At 40.3% G+C, this 15,668-nt stretch overlaps 1 protein-coding gene across 2 annotated transcripts in view; it reads left to right on the top strand.

Annotated features, from left to right (window-relative positions):
* The window catches only part of PDK3 (pyruvate dehydrogenase kinase 3), a 58,942-nt gene that overhangs the window by 16,080 nt on the left and 27,194 nt on the right, over nt 1–15,668 (top strand). For both annotated transcript variants that reach the window (XM_037060697.1, XM_037060696.1), the window contains exons 2-4: nt 4,811–4,952; nt 8,407–8,478; nt 13,410–13,594. In XM_037060697.1, coding sequence (XP_036916592.1) covers nt 4,811–4,952; nt 8,407–8,478; nt 13,410–13,594 — 399 coding nt within the window. The remainder of the gene's footprint in view (nt 1–4,810; nt 4,953–8,406; nt 8,479–13,409; nt 13,595–15,668) is intronic.

The following is a 15,668-nucleotide window of genomic DNA, read 5'->3' as shown; positions in this document are numbered from 1 at the left end:
GTTTCCAAAAGACTGGAATCTTATAACTGGAGAAAAATAAAAGAGCTGCCCTTAAAATGCTGCTTTCTCCGTTATATTTTATCCATTTTAACATGGCTAATGGTAAAAATACATTGGAAACTCAAACATTTAATTGGCAGTATTTAGAGAAGGCAACATTATCTGAATGAGCTGATCATTCTCTTGGATTTCGGTGCCTTGCTTGTAATTTTTCCATTTGTTGCTTTCATTTTCCACCCTCTGATTCCATTACTACTCCTCCCAAACTATCCTCCACCAGGTGTGAAAGCTGAAACATGTGGACAAAGATAGCCTTGGAGTAATCCAAACAGGGGACTCTACATTTGGCCGTGAAGTTTCTCAGCCCTCTCTTTAATTATAAAATATATATCATCAGGTCACTTCATTAACTGAAGAAATAATTAAGGTTTTTTTCCCCACCTCATATAACTTAGTTGAAAAGAAGATTAAAGATTCACCAGACATATAGGCCACTGTGAAAACCAGATGTAAAGAATAAGTCTGGAGTAGTATTCTTGCTCTCAGAGGCTAGTCAAATGCTCCTTTCTTATGGTGACCATCAGGGGGAGGGCTCCCTGCATTAAATAGAAAGTCATTTGCGCTTCTATGTCCAATTCATTCTACATCTTGGTGAATGGAAAGCTGTTTGGAACCTTTCCAAGCAAAGCAAATCATACCTTTCGCAAATGTAGTAATTGTCTCCAACTTTTCAATGAAAGAGCAAAGTATGAAAAACAAATAGAAAACCGAAGAGAATGAAAAGGGCCATTAAATGAGGAGGAAGAAGTGAAGAAAAATACACACGAGTCTATTAAAGCCAACAACTAATTTATGTTCATTAAAGTCAGAATTTCCCTTGCCCCTCGCCTGTCTTCTGAACTGATACTAGGGAATAATTTAATTGGTACATTTGAATAAGATGAAAGTATTTAGAGATGCAGAATAAAATAGAAAATCAAAATTAAGGAATGTAGAAAAGCCACATAAGTGGGGGAAAAATGAAGTCAAATAACTGGAAAATAGTATGTCAGAAGACTTATAAAAACAGAACCGTTATGAGAGGACATTCAGTTAAAACCAAAACGTTCCTTTTTTGTAAGTTTACTTTTAAAAAGTTTATTGGAACCCTTTGGTGAAACTAAGTATCCAGCATGAACACACAGGATAAAATATTTTCAACTTATATGAGGAAAACCACTGAGAAGTTTTAAAAAAATCGGGTAGTTCATATTTATTTTTAGGTTCACTAATTAACTATAAAAGACGTATCCCCTGTTTAAGCTGATGTATAATTAAGGTATCTGAGTACAAAGACATTTTCTCGAAAGCTAAATTAGAATGTAGGAGGCAAAACCTGACATTTTTCAGGTACTCTTTTTTGAAACTACAAATTTTGGAACGTATTATCTATTCTCCAATAAATCATTGAGAAGCTACCATAGGTGAGGCCCTCTAATTGGTGCCATGGGGGATATAGAGAGACACACATACAACAAAGTTTCTTTCTCTACTAGTTTATAAAAGACTGATAATCCACGAAGGCTAGCGTAAATGCTTCCTGAAACTTGGTCAGCTGAGACCATGCCAAATGAGTAGTTGTGTTTTCTAGTTAGTGCAGAGTTGACCAATGTAAGCATCAAGGCCTTTTATTTTAAAATAAATCAACGTGGATGCTGGGGACACAGAGCATACTGTAATTCTTTTTAATCCTTTTTTAATTATGTAGAATCATCAAATGAGCACAGGCGGCGCGCTGAACCAGAATGCAGTCAGGCTCTCAGGGCTCAGCAAATACCAGGCCTCTTCGATCTGGCACGTATGGCCTCAGGCGGTTTCATTTTATCATCCTTGGCATTGTTAGTGGTTGCTATTTAATGAGCCCCGTCTTCTACATTTTAACAACTTGTTAATGTTAAATGTTGGTACTTTTTCACCCTCACCACAGCTTCTACAACATAGGCACTGTTTTTATTTTACTTCTTTATTTTTAGAGATTTTACTTACTTACTTACTTATTAGAGAGAGGAGAAGGGAGGGGGAAAGAGAGGGACAGAAATATCCCTCTCTTTCATTGACAGAAATATCAATGTGTGAGAGATTGCATTGATGCCTCTCACATGCCCCCTAACTGGGGATCTGGCCCAAAATCCAGGCATGTGCCCTGACTGGGAATTGAACCAGCAGCCTTTTGGTTTGCAGGCTGGCACTCAGTCCACTGAGCTACACCAGCCAGGGCTGTCTTTATTTTATAGATGGCGATATTGAGGCTCAGAAATGTAATGACACTTATCCATGTTCACGAAGCTAGTGGGTACTGGAGTCAGGCTTCAAACACAAGTCTACCGCTAGCACTTAATCTTGGTTTTACTTTTCTGCAGGACCGCAGTCTCATATCTGAACTCTGAGGTGTAACAAGCTCTAAAAATTCAAGTTCTTTTTCATACCTTTGGTGGCAAAACTCATTGCACGGTAAAAGCTTATCCAACCTGATTTGAGGTTGTGGTCTTTATCCTCCTCTGTGTAAATGTGCACAGATTAGTGTTTGTATAATAGATCATATTACACAACGTACATAATCCTTTTTACTTCCCTAAAATCTGACCACCTTTATATTCCAAAACCATCTAGCCCTGAAGGTTTCCAGAACAGATGTGGCCCTGGCCTCCCCTTACCACCTGGCACCTGCCAGCCCCACTCTCATTGCTCATCACCCTCCCTCTTCACCTTACCCACGTGCTTCTAATTTGATGCTCCAAATATGCTGTGGACATGGAAATTTAAGCGTGTAAACTTCCCCTACCCAAAAAGTCAACTAATTTTTTCCTGAGTTCATACTGATACTCCCAGTTCTGATTCATCACCACAAGGTTCTTTCTCTTCTTCCCCATTCTCTAACTTATTCTTCCTATGGGGACAATGTCAACATTTTTTTGAACTTAAAAAATAAATCCCTCCTGAGGATCCAGGATGGTGGCAGACTATGTGGAAGTAGCTCTATTCACCTCCTCCCAGGACCAAACTAAAATTACAACTGTGTTATAGAATAATCAACCTGAATACCAACCAAAGACTAGCTGAACAGAAGTCTTAGAACCAAGGTTTTACAGAAGGAGCCACATAGGGAGTGGTAGGAAGGGCGGAGACATGAAAAGGGCTGGCCTGGATCCCGAGGGTGGTAGCTGACACTGAGGAGGGATATCTCAGCTGCAAAGGTTCCCCCCAAGAAGCATGGGGTCTCAACCCCAAGCTGGGTCCACAGCAGAGAGCACCAGAACTGGGAAGAGGTACCCACATAGCATCTGGCTGTGAGAAGCAGCAGGGATTCTCTCCCCAGGGAGAGGCAGAAGTCTGCTAGCAACACAGGTGCCCTCTTAAAAGGCCAGCACACAAAATCTTGTTCTCAGCTTCTTACCCTGGGCTCCTACCAAGGGCGGGGGGCAGAGCAGACTAGAGTCTCGTGGGGAAAGAGGTGAAGGGATGGCTGCCAGGGTCCCTGTGCTGAGTCCCTGTCCCACACTGCAGACCTCATCTTTCTTGGATGGAACACTCCCCTCAACAGCGTTGGCCTAGGGGAATGCAATAGCTTTACCCTGCCGACTCCCTGTGGCACCACCTTTGTCACCACCTTTGTCACACTGGGAAGAATGAGGAGAGTTTGGAGGAGTGGATTGTTAGGTGAGGTTCCCTGTCTTTTGGCCTGGGCCCGAGGTTGTCCATTTGCGAGCAGCCTCCAGGGAATATGGAGCGGCAGGAAGGCCTATCCAGTGCGAGCAACTTAGGAGGGACCCATAAGTATCACAGAGGACCGAAGAGGGACCGATGGTTATTGAACACTTGCTCTTTGTCTAGCTCCACACACATCACCACAATCTTGACAACAACTGAAGTTTCATCCCCATTTTATAGATAAAGGCAGCTGAAACCTAGAGAGGTTAAGAAACTTACCAATGGTGTCCCAACCACAAAATGGAGGAGACGGGGCTGGAGCACATTTTGTCCCCGAAGCTCATGTCCTTTCTGTCAGGTTTACAGTAGGGCTGGGGGTTTTGGGGGGAGGGTCAATCGTGAATCCACTCAGGGAAGGGGCTCAGGTTTCCACTTTCAGGTGGCTGGGTACCTTTTTCTCACTGTGTCCTAGTTAGGTAAATTTGATGCACAACCAGCTCAGAGCAATCAAAAGACTCCCTGACATCTGTCTTTAGAGTCACGCAGTGTCTGGCCCTTTCAGACATGCCGTGGTAGGTCACTCTGCTCCTGAGAGCACCTATGGTCTGGTTTCTTTGGCACATCCTGAGTCCTGTCTCAGTCAGAGATGGGGCCTCTGGCTGCTTCCCTGAGTGGCGGAGTGGTGCCCAAAGAAACATATTAGATGAAAATCCTGGTACATAGTAGGCAAATATTTATGGAATGAATGGATCTGTTGCTTTCCAGAAACTCCTCTGAACAGGCATGGATTTGTATGTTCTCCTACTTTTGTACTTGGCAGTTTTCCCACAGGGAAAACAAATTCGGACTATATCCCAGGTCCCTTTTAGATCGAAACTGGTGATGCTAGAAACAGATTTGTGTTAAGGAAAATAAAACTGCTTTCAAGATGGCCCCTTGGAATAAATTTTCTTTTGCCATTCTAATTATTTTCTTAAACTTGCTATTTCAGAGGATAAAAATTTAACCAGAGGTTGCTGGATTATTTAATCTTTCTCTTCCCGACCAGTAACTGCTAACATAGGAGCACTCATTGTTCCATCTGTAGATTGTAAATCCTGGTACTTTTTTCATCTCTGAATAGGGAGAGACAATGCATGTGAGAAAACTTCATACATGTTTCTACGGAAGGAGCTTCCTGTGCGCCTGGCTAACACCATGAGAGAAGTCAATCTTCTGCCAGATAATTTACTTAACCGCCCTTCGGTGGGATTGGTCCAGAGTTGGTAAGTACATAATGTGACATCAAAGGGGTCTTCCAATGATGCTCTGAACATTTGGCATTGGGACCATTCTCCCTAAAAATATATGCACTGCATGTGTGGGAATGAGCCACGTGGGATAGTCGGGGTTTCCAGGCAATTAAGACTGTTTTTAAACAATCTCAAACTGACAGTTCAAAATTGTCTTAATGAAAATACTACTAAACTATACGAGACACTTTATTGACTTTGCGAATTTTAGTTTTCTGCTTGTAAATGTGATGGCTCGTTTTATAAAAAGGGAAAGGACAGACAAGCGGAGACGGATAGCAGTGCGGTGACCCACAAGAGCAGGTCTGCAGTCTTTTAGGTGGGGCATCTTGCTTCTGTCAAGTGTCAGCCACGCTCCTTTTGTTTTCCTTTTAAAGAAGTTCCTTGAAGCCGGTACTACTTTTAGAACAAAGTCAGTCATTTAAAGGGACCTTGGACTAGAAAAGCATCAGTACCTGCTATGCTGCATTTGCCCCGTGAAAAGTGTGAAAAATCTTCACAAGTATAACTTCAAGTTCAATCAGGTATAGCTCTGATGCGTAAAGCCTGCGTTATTTAATTAAGGAAGTTGAATTTGTGAGTAAACTACCGACTAGGTAAACAGGATGAGGTTTGGTGAGTAGTAGGACGTAAGAGAGTTGGTGTATTTTTAGAAAGGAATTTGCATAAACTCAAGAAACATTTGCAGGTCTCCTCTGTGCTATAAAAACAAGGTGGAAGGCACTGGAAAAAAGCCAGAAGAGTTCGGGAGGCCAGATGCAAAAAGCGCTGTCAAGCCGGGACAGAGGAAGTGCCACGCAGCCGGGAGAAGTGCCAGCTGTGGTTTTGCACCGCCCCTCGATGAGTGGCTGGAAATGACAGGGACAGGGAGAGCATTTTAGGGGAAGGGAATGATGGGGAACAGATAGAAGGAGGATGGAAGTATTCATGAACTTGCATTTAGAGGGTCAGTGGAGACCAGGATACTGAAAGAGAAGGCTCCATTCCGTAGTCATTCCTCAGTAATACAGGGATGGGTCAAAGTAGGTTTCAGCTGCTGGTATGGAAAATACTACAATAATGAATAATAATACAAGTGTAAACTGTTTTGCCTGCTCACAACTATACACCTACTTTTGCCTACCCCTGTACATTTTATAATAAATTCTTGGGGCTGAGAGTGAATTGTTTGAGACACACTCTGTGGGGTGATTTTAGAGACACATTGTGCCATCCCTGGCCCAGACAGTCAGTAGCTCCTCACTGTGGGAGGCAGAGGGGTCCTGAGAGACCCAGGAGAGATGATGACCCTGGCTTTGATCTCATAGTTAGTTGCTTTCTACCCTAAGTTCATAGCTTGTTTCAGAAGGAGCAGCATGTACTTGTTTGCACGAGACTTCTTGATTGCTTCAAGGCCACAGTTAGAGATTCCCAAAAGAAAGTGTGTAAGCACTATCTCTGGCTACCATTGTGGGGCTCTAGGCAGTCTAGATGACTTTCAAGTCCCCTGGTCCTTGTGGCAGTGACAGTCAAACATGTACTATCACTTATGTAAAAGTGACTTCAGAGGCTTCAAAGTGAATTGCTGGCATAGCATAGACGCAAATGACTGTGTCAACTATTTTTGTGTCTCCTCACCAGTCTCCTCCATGGCCATTCCAAACACACACACGTCATTTCTTCCTTTTCTTTTCTTAAGCATTCCATTGTGAAATAATTTCCTGCTTAACAGAAGGGTTTGCAAGACTAGTGGCGAGAATTCCCATTATAAACCTTCATGCAGATTTATTGATTGTAGACATTTGACATTTGTTCTACCATTCTCATTCGTATTCTATCTCTGTGTATGTGTGATTGATACACACACACATATGGTACATATATATATGTTTTTCCCCCTGAACCATTGCATTAATGGTAGACATCATGCCTCTTTACCCCTAAGTTATTTAGTAGTTATCTCCTTAGATAACTCTTAGAAAACCACAGTATGATTATCAAATTTGAGAATTTAACAGATCCAGTAATTTTCTAATATGTAGAACTTGTTCTCATTTCATTCGTTGTCCTAATGTCTAATAGTGTTTTCTTTTTGTTGCTCCCCCCCCCTTAGTTTAAGAATCCAGTGCAAGATCATGCATTCTGTTTTGTTGTCATTTTCTTTTCCCTCTTAAAAGTGACCTCGCAGAGTGGTTTGACCTGATGATTTTAGCAATATCTAATCCATAGCCTTATCTTCCCAGAGACTTTGAAAAATATATAGCCAGAGATGAACGTACTTTAGTATTATGCATTGTCACAAAGTTTAAGTGAGGCTGATTAACAAAACGTCTTTTCTGTGTATGTGCTTAACAGTCATTTTTAATTGCTTAAGTACCCTTATCCTCTATCAAAGCTGGCTAGTAGGATTAGTGTAATTATTTGCTAGAAATCATTAGAATAATAAGAGAGATCTTTCAGGACACCTTAATACCCAAAGCAGAGATCACCTCTGAGTAACTGGAATCTCTGAATCCCCATGGGATCTAGCAAGTCCTGTCTGGATGTAGCTGCCCCAGTAGTGTGCCTCTCTGGGTCCCATTTTTCCATGTTCTCTAGCTCTGTATGTTGAACACATTATTTCTTCTACTGTCCCTGATTGAGATATGGAGCTATTCTTAATCCCAAAGCTGTTTCTGAGGGTTTAAGAGAGTTTAACTGTGAGAAGCTACCTCCTTTATTCCTAGCTTCTAAGTTCTTAGCACACACTTCAGTATCACACAGGTGCTTCTTATAATTTATATGCACTTTTTTGGGACATATAATTATAGAGTTGGTTTGTCCATTAGAATATGTTTGTAAGTAGCAGAAAATCCAACTAAACATGGCTTAAACAATTAGTTGCTTTGTGTAACTATAAGATTCAGCTGTAGGATGAGCTCTTGGCATTGGTTTGATTCAGAGATTCATCGGCTTATCAAGGTACTGCTTTCCATGGCATTGGCTTCATTTTCTTGCTGCACTTCCTCCTGGTGACAGAATAGCTGCAGCAGTTCCAGGCTTCACGTCCACATAGCAAGCCACACAAAAGCAGAGCAAGTTGGTTTCTCTCCCAGAGAGCTCTACCAAGTCTTTTTTTCTTATTTCTCTGGTTTGAATTGAGACATTATGCCCGTTCCTGAGCCAATCCCTGTGTCCAGGGATATGCGACACACTAACAGGCTTCGACATGGACCATCAGACTGATGAGGAATTAATTAGTGACAGGAGAAATGGGATTACCCAGAGAAAAGTCGGGACACCCAGGAGCTCTGCGTGGCATTGGCATCTCCTGAAGCACTTGGGCTGCATGGGGGGGAGGGGGTAGGAGGGGATGTTACCTGAATGAAAATTTGGGGTACTCTAAGGAAGGGGGAAAGGAGAAATGGGTGTTGTATAGATAGTTGACACATTGACTTTTCTCTTTTAGGTATATGCAGAGCTTCCTTGAACTTCTGGATTATGAAAATAAGAGCCCTGAGGATCCAAAGGTCTTGGATAAGTAAGTATGGCACCAGACTCACGTGAAAGTAAAAAGATCTAGATTAAAAAAACGGTTTGGTGAATGGAGCTCATGTCAGTAAGAACCAAGAAGTATGATTTGAAATGAAACCTACTAAAATATTAGGTTTCAATAACTCAACATTGCACTTGTTTCAAAAAAATTGAGTTAAGAATTTAAAGGTACAAAATGAATAATGACACTTAAATTATGGTTCATGATCTAATTCTTTAAAAACATTTTTTATTGAACCTATTGGGGCAACATCATCTAATAAAATTACATAGGCTTAATGTGTACAGTTCTATAGTATAGCATCTGTCTATTGCATTGTGTGTTCACCACCCAAAGTCAGGTCTCCTTCTCTCGCCATATACTGACCTCCTTTACCCTTTACTGCCTCCCCTCATCCTTACCCCTCTGGTAACCACCACACTGTTGTCTCTGAGTTTTTCTTTGTTTGCTTTTCTTGTTTGTTCAGTTGTTGATTTCAGTTTTATATCCCACATATGAGTGAAATCATATGGTTCTTGACTTTCTCCATCTGACTTATCTCACTTAGCATGCTGTGATCTAATAATTCTTAATAGTGTTTGCTCATGGGGAACTGGTGTGGACCCTCACTCTGAATGTTGCAGTAAATGTTCCACCTAGTGGTCGTTTTAAGAATGCAGTGGCCTCTGAATATGCGTGAATCTACCTACCCAGTCCTTCACAGTATTTTGTAAACACTCATTTATTTAGACTTACAAATTCTTTACTTTTACAGCTTAAAACAATCCAGATACAAATTGCATACAGTTAGCTAACTAGGCTATTTGTGACCGTGATGACATTTTTTATCTTTTTATTGCATTAGGATACCTCTTAAAAATTTTCATGCAGCTTGTTTGAAGTTAGTAATCCTGACCACTGATGAAGTTCTTGCATCATGTATTGTTACCTTAAATCTGAGTTGCTGACATTTTACAAAGACATTTACTTGAGATATTAATTCCATCATTCATTGAGGCCTGCTTTACATCAAAATTACTGCTTCCTGGTTATGGTAATTAACTCCCACAGACAGTTCAAAGTTTTGCTCAATGAATTAGATTTACAAACTGTAGTCTGCTCTATTACATATACATTAAGTGATTTAATAATGTGTGATGCAAGAGAGATGTTTGAAATTGTTCACTGAAAGCTTTGAAAACTTTTTTGCATAATACTGAAACTTATACAAATGCTTTAATTATCTTTTGCAAAAAGAACTTTACATATGACAGTCTAACCTCTGTCGTCTCTTCCCTGGATCCACCAGTGGTGGCCAGTACTCTGCCAGTGGACTGTCCTTTACAAATCGGTCCTACGGCCTTCTAAACCTGTTACTCTGGCTTACTCTTCCTTGTTCATCTCGTTAGCCACTTGAGGAAGCACCAATGCAAAGCTGAAATCTTTTCCTCTAAGATCAGAACCAAGACAAGGTTGTCCTCTCTTGCCCCTTCTCTTCCACATAAGGACTAGAAGTCCTTCCATTTATTTCTCCATTGCCTTCTGATTAATTGGTGAGAGCTCTCTGAGTTCTTGATTTGCTCAGTGCCCTTTTCTTCCACTGCACCAGTAAGCTATTACATAATCTTTTCAGTCCCTTACAGCTTTAAAAAACTGTTTTTTCAAAGCAGTATTACATTTGAACTGAGAAACACAATAATGGCTCTACTTTGGACAAGCAGAAGAAAGTGTGCTTCTTCCATGACAACCTGAGCTTTATTGCTGCCATTCTGCAAGAATACTGCTAAATTCTCAAGCTGATGGGAAATATTTGTTTTTCATTTTCTTTTCAAAGGAACTTTTAAAAAATATTTTATTCATTTCTCTTTAGAGGGGAAGGGAAGGAGAGAAGGAGAGAAATATCAATGTGTGGTTGCCTCTCGTGGGTCCCCCGCTGGGAACTGGCCCGCAACCCAGGCCTGTGCCCTGACTGGGAATCGAACCGCGATCGTGTGGTTTGCAGGCCTGCACTCAATCCACTGAGCTACACCAGCCAGGGCTGTTTTTCATTTAACCAGAAAACATGAATTTTAGTTCTGAGCATGGATTCTTCCCCCACCAAGAAAAATTAAGTATCCTCTCCACATTACTTTCTTCCTTCCTGGTTCATATACACAGGAGTGCATGCATATGGCAGGCCTGTTGTGTTGAGGAATTTCTTTCTAAGTAGAACCTTGGGCCACACAATTGTGAGACTGAACACCTTAAATATAGGTGTTCCATAAAAAATAAACCGAGAAAAACACCACATTATCTCAGACCTTAGCTCAAGGCATTGAACCCAGGCCTCTCAATTCACAAGAACACTGAGGTCACAGGTGTAAGTTGACTTGCCCAAGATCATGCCATTAGTTAGTGCCAGAGCTGGCCCTGGAAATGACATTTCTTTTCCCTTACAGCATTGTTGTTTACAATGCACCATACTGCCAGAACTGCTGGTTTGAGCCATGAGTAGCGAGGTTAGGTTTACACGTAAATTCAAATATAAGAGGAAAAAAACTTGATCTGTTCCCATTTTGCTGGGTGTTCTGTGTAATGAATCTATGAAACGTGGGAGGGAGGCACTGGGTTAGAGCTCCAGATATAGCATTTTCCTTGCTATCTGCTCTTACTGTTTTTGAAGGCTTTGAAATTAAATTAATCAAAGCCAGAAGCTTTGTCTTCTCAGAAGTCACTAGCAAGTAACAGTTTATTTGGCTGATATCCTAAAAATTAGGACTGGACTCTCTGTAGCTTCAAGTTTTAGGATCCAAGTTTGTGGACGTATGTGATATTGAACTTCTGCTGTGTGGTTCCCAGAGTCCTGTGTCAGTTTCTGGAACAGGTTGTCTGTCCGATGCGATTTCTAGAGACGAGCCTGCTTTGTATACTGCCGAGTGCTGCAGCCAGTGTGCACACGATTGTGATGATAGCAGCTCTCAGTGAGTTTCGATAACTTGCTCAGGTTCACGCAGCTAGTTCATTAGGATGGTTGGGATTTTAGAAGCCTGGGACTCATGGCGAAGGAAGGAGTGAAGGTGAGTCATTTTTATTCACAGTAGTGGCCTTCTTCGTTCAGTGAGAGGTTCTATAGAAGTCTCGGGCAGGGAAAGCACTTCAGTAAAGTGAAAGCAGCTTGGAGGAGAAGCACATTTGTATAGTGATAATGTTTAGAAGAGCCACTGAAGATTGGGGAAGTAGTCTGAGAATTGCACTGTGAAGGCAAGTCTCCTCCCCTCAGATAACGTCAGGCACTTCTCTACCGCAATGAGTTGTTTCACTTGAGTGCCGTTTAATTTACAAATATATTGGAATGAGCATTACGGTAAAGGACAAATTGCCCATCATAAAATTTCTTGTGAGTAATTATGACCTCCTAATTTCAGAGTTGATGTATTCACCTTTGCTGTCTTTGTATGCATTTGTTACAGACATAGTTCACCATTGGGAAAGAAAGGGTACTCAGATAAGTAAAAAGAAAGTCACTCCACATTTCTACTGCCAGGGGCCAACCACTGTTAACGTTTCCTTCCATCCCCACTTTTCACTAGGCATCCATATTTCTATAAGTATAAAATATTTTTTACGAAAATAACCATGTCCACATTACAGATCTACACCATTATTCATAGTTTCATAATGGTCCATCTACAGGTAAGTCATGGGATTTGAAGTCTTTATTACTGGGGTTTTGAATGGTTTGTAGTTTTTTTTCATGAGTACGAACTGCTCTGACGAATAGTTCTTAAAAACAGCTGTTGCACTGATTTAATTTGTTTTTCTTTTATTATTTGTGAATGTGAAGTTTTTGGCATTTGCATTTCCCCTGTAAATTTCCCTTGGACATCAGATTCCTTGCCTAGTTTTTCGGTGGGATGCTCATCTTTCTATTAAGGATAGATAGTAGTACTTGCAAATAGACTTTTCCCAGTTTCCACTTTGTTTTTTGACAGAAGTGCGGAAATTCCACCTGGTCATATCATTTGTTTCTGCATGGTTTCTGCCTTTGCTATTAAGCCTAGAACAGCCTTCCTTACTTGAAGGTTGTATACTTACTCACCTGATTTTCCTTTATCTTTTCTGTGATTTTGCCCTTTTGCATTTAAATCTCTTAACCCACTTTTTGGCTAAACACTCGAAATTGGGTTGTGACTTAAAAATGTTAGCCAGCTGTCCCAACTAATTTGATTGTTCCCCCACTGACTTGCAATGTTGCTTTATGGACATGCTCAATTTTTATACACACATACTCACTCACCCTTGGTCCTGGTTCCGAGCTTTTTATTTGCTTCCATTGACTTGTCTTTCTCTTCTTAGTTACTTACCATCCTTAATATATTTCCCTCTGCATCTTTACAATAATATACTGTAATACTTGAATATGGGTGTTTTAATTGCCTTTATTCTATCTACATTTCATCATTATGTTTCACTGCTGTGAGAAATATATTTCAAAATTTTACTCCTCAGAAGTTTCACATTATTTATTCATGGAAGCCATTGCATTCAGACTGCATAATAAATCTTTGGAAATGTTTTTTTGAATTGTCTTCATGTCATCAGAAGAAATAATATGCTCTGCAATTCTTTATTCAGCAAATATTTATAGAACCTGCATTCTGTGTAATCACTTATCCAAAAAGTCAGTGGATTCCTTAAAAAGGTATTTGAGCATTTTTTCCTTTACTGGAACCATTTACTTTCTGTGTTTCTCAAAGAAGAATTTCTGTAGGAAGTTGCAAGCAAAAACTTGGGTAATACTTTAGTTTCCCACAGGTTCTTCCTTGTAACCTGGAATGATTGTGTTGTCCCTGCCTCCAAAAGTACCAGAAGATAAGTCACCCGGAGATGGAGCTGGGAAGGTTATGCATCAACCATGAGATATGAAGACTGACTCCCTTTGTTTCCCTCCCACGCAGCTTTCTACAAATTCTGATTAAGATCAGAAACAGACACAATGATGTGGTTCCTACAATGGCACAAGGAGTGATTGAATACAAGGAGAAGTTTGGGTTCGATCCATTCATTAGCAGTAACATACAGTATTTTCTGGATCGCTTCTATACCAACCGCATCTCCTTCCGCATGCTTATTAATCAGCACAGTAAGTTGGGGTTTTTGGCCCAGGTTTGGAGTCATAACCAGAGTGATTTCTTCCAAATGTTTTCCTGTTACAGGTCTACATTTCCGTCTGTAGAAATTTCATTCCCAGTTCAGTTTTTCTGAGTAAATCTTAGCTATTAAAAAGCTGGTCATTTGTATTGTTTGTTGAAAGAAATTCTTGAAAGGCCCTTTGAGTCTCCTACTGGAGACCTGGCCACTGTTTGCCTTTAAGCATCTGCTGTTATGTTTCTGGTGGTGGCGAAGGTCCAGCTTTAATGGCAGCCATATTCATCTCCAAATACTTTCATGTATCTCTGAGAGAAAGTTCTAGTCTTTATCCTGGATGTTAGGTGGTTTTCCTTCTGAGAATATTGGCATATTGACGATATGAGCAACTGATCCTTAATGTCACAGCAATCAGTGAAATCAGATTAAGCGAAGAATCAAACCATAATCTTGTCTTGAGAGTTTTAATCCACTCTCCAGGCTGATGAGCAGATAAGAAAAACAAAACTAAAATTCTTGCCACACACACAAAAATTTTGGCTTATTTTCAGCATTGTCTCTTGGCCTGCTTTCGTAATTCTTACGAAAAAGCGTCCAGACATCTAGAGTCTAAATCATCCTCTTCGCTGAATCAAAAAATGGACAATGCACCTTTATTTTACTAATTTTATTTATTTGGATAAATGAATGTTATACAATTATTAAATGTGGGTTGGTCCTAAATGTCTATCTTTTGAACATAGAACTGTATGTGCTGTATGCCTGAAACTAATAGTTTCAAGCAAAACATATAACTCTTTAGAACTGTAACCAAAGCATTGTCATGCCGATGATGTGACAATAAAGGTAATTTGTTATTAAACAAAGAAGCATATGACAATTTATAGGAAATTTGACGGGAAAAAAGAGAACAAAATGCTATTTAACTGAACGGCTTAGATATAGTTTCTTTCTGACCCAAATCTGTGTGTCTGCACATATACGTGTGTGTTTTTAGAGCGCTGACTAAGCTCGTCACTTCTGGTTTTCTTTCACTTAATCAGTTAGAACTTTCCCTATTGACCTATTGTCCATATTCGTCATTTTTTATAATTTAAAATCTCCCCTATTTTATTTATGCATTCTCCTTTCATGAAATCTAAGTTATTTCCAATGTTTGTTTGATTTCAAAGTAAGTACACACACAAAAAATATTTACAGGGTCTGGCAGAAGTAAGGCCTGCTTGAGTGTGGTTGGTAGGGTAATAATATGGGTGTAATAATTTATAGTTTTAATGTGAACATTTCACCTAAGATGTCACATGGTGTACTTGAGTGTGATATTGTTATGTTACAGAAATACATGCTTATGATTTGGTAGTCAAAGATTTTGTAAAGAACAAATGGACACTGACCAGAGGGGAGGGGCTTAATGGGGAAAGAAGAGGAAGGGGCAAGCAAAGAAACACGAATAGAGGACTCATGGGCATGGACAATAGGGGGAATTGACTGGGAGTGGGGGACAGGGTAGAGGAGAGCAACGGGTGGCGGGAGAAGGTGCGACAACTGTAACTGAACAATAAAAAATTTCAAGTAAAGTATTCCGCAGTAAAAAAAGAGGCATTATTTGTGCCAGACCCTGTATGTATGTATGCCTATGAACACTTGAGTTCAGATTGTTTTTTCCTTTGGGGCTCCTTTTGGCTTTTATTTGCAAGTACAGTTTTGCTAATCTTTTGTATCGTGAAAGCATTTATACTTTTGAAGATACTTGAACAACTATCATTTGTGTATGCTACATCGAAAACAAATCTCCACGATGGAGGCGTTTGACATGTTCACAGTGAAGACATTTCCCAAGGCTGGCCTAATGCTGCAGACTGTGTTTTCTAACTATTTAATGAATGTTGGATTAAATGTCTGCTGTAGTACTAAGAAGGTGGGTAAACCTGGCTAAGGATGAAAGGAAGTGTTTTCATCCACGTCACATTGGGTCGGGAAGAAAGGGTTGGACACCTGGCACGTGTCACACTGCTTTGGGACCTGCTAAGTGCAACTGGCAGGTCTTAAAGCACATCCTTTGTCCTTTG

The sequence above is a fragment of the Sturnira hondurensis genome, unplaced genomic scaffold, assembly GCF_014824575.4.
Source record: "Sturnira hondurensis isolate 20B ecotype Veracruz unplaced genomic scaffold, ASM1482457v3 Scaffold0012467, whole genome shotgun sequence".
In the NCBI taxonomy this organism is placed as follows: Eukaryota; Metazoa; Chordata; class Mammalia; order Chiroptera; family Phyllostomidae; genus Sturnira; species Sturnira hondurensis.
This window is presented reverse-complemented; position numbering and strand designations above follow the sequence as displayed.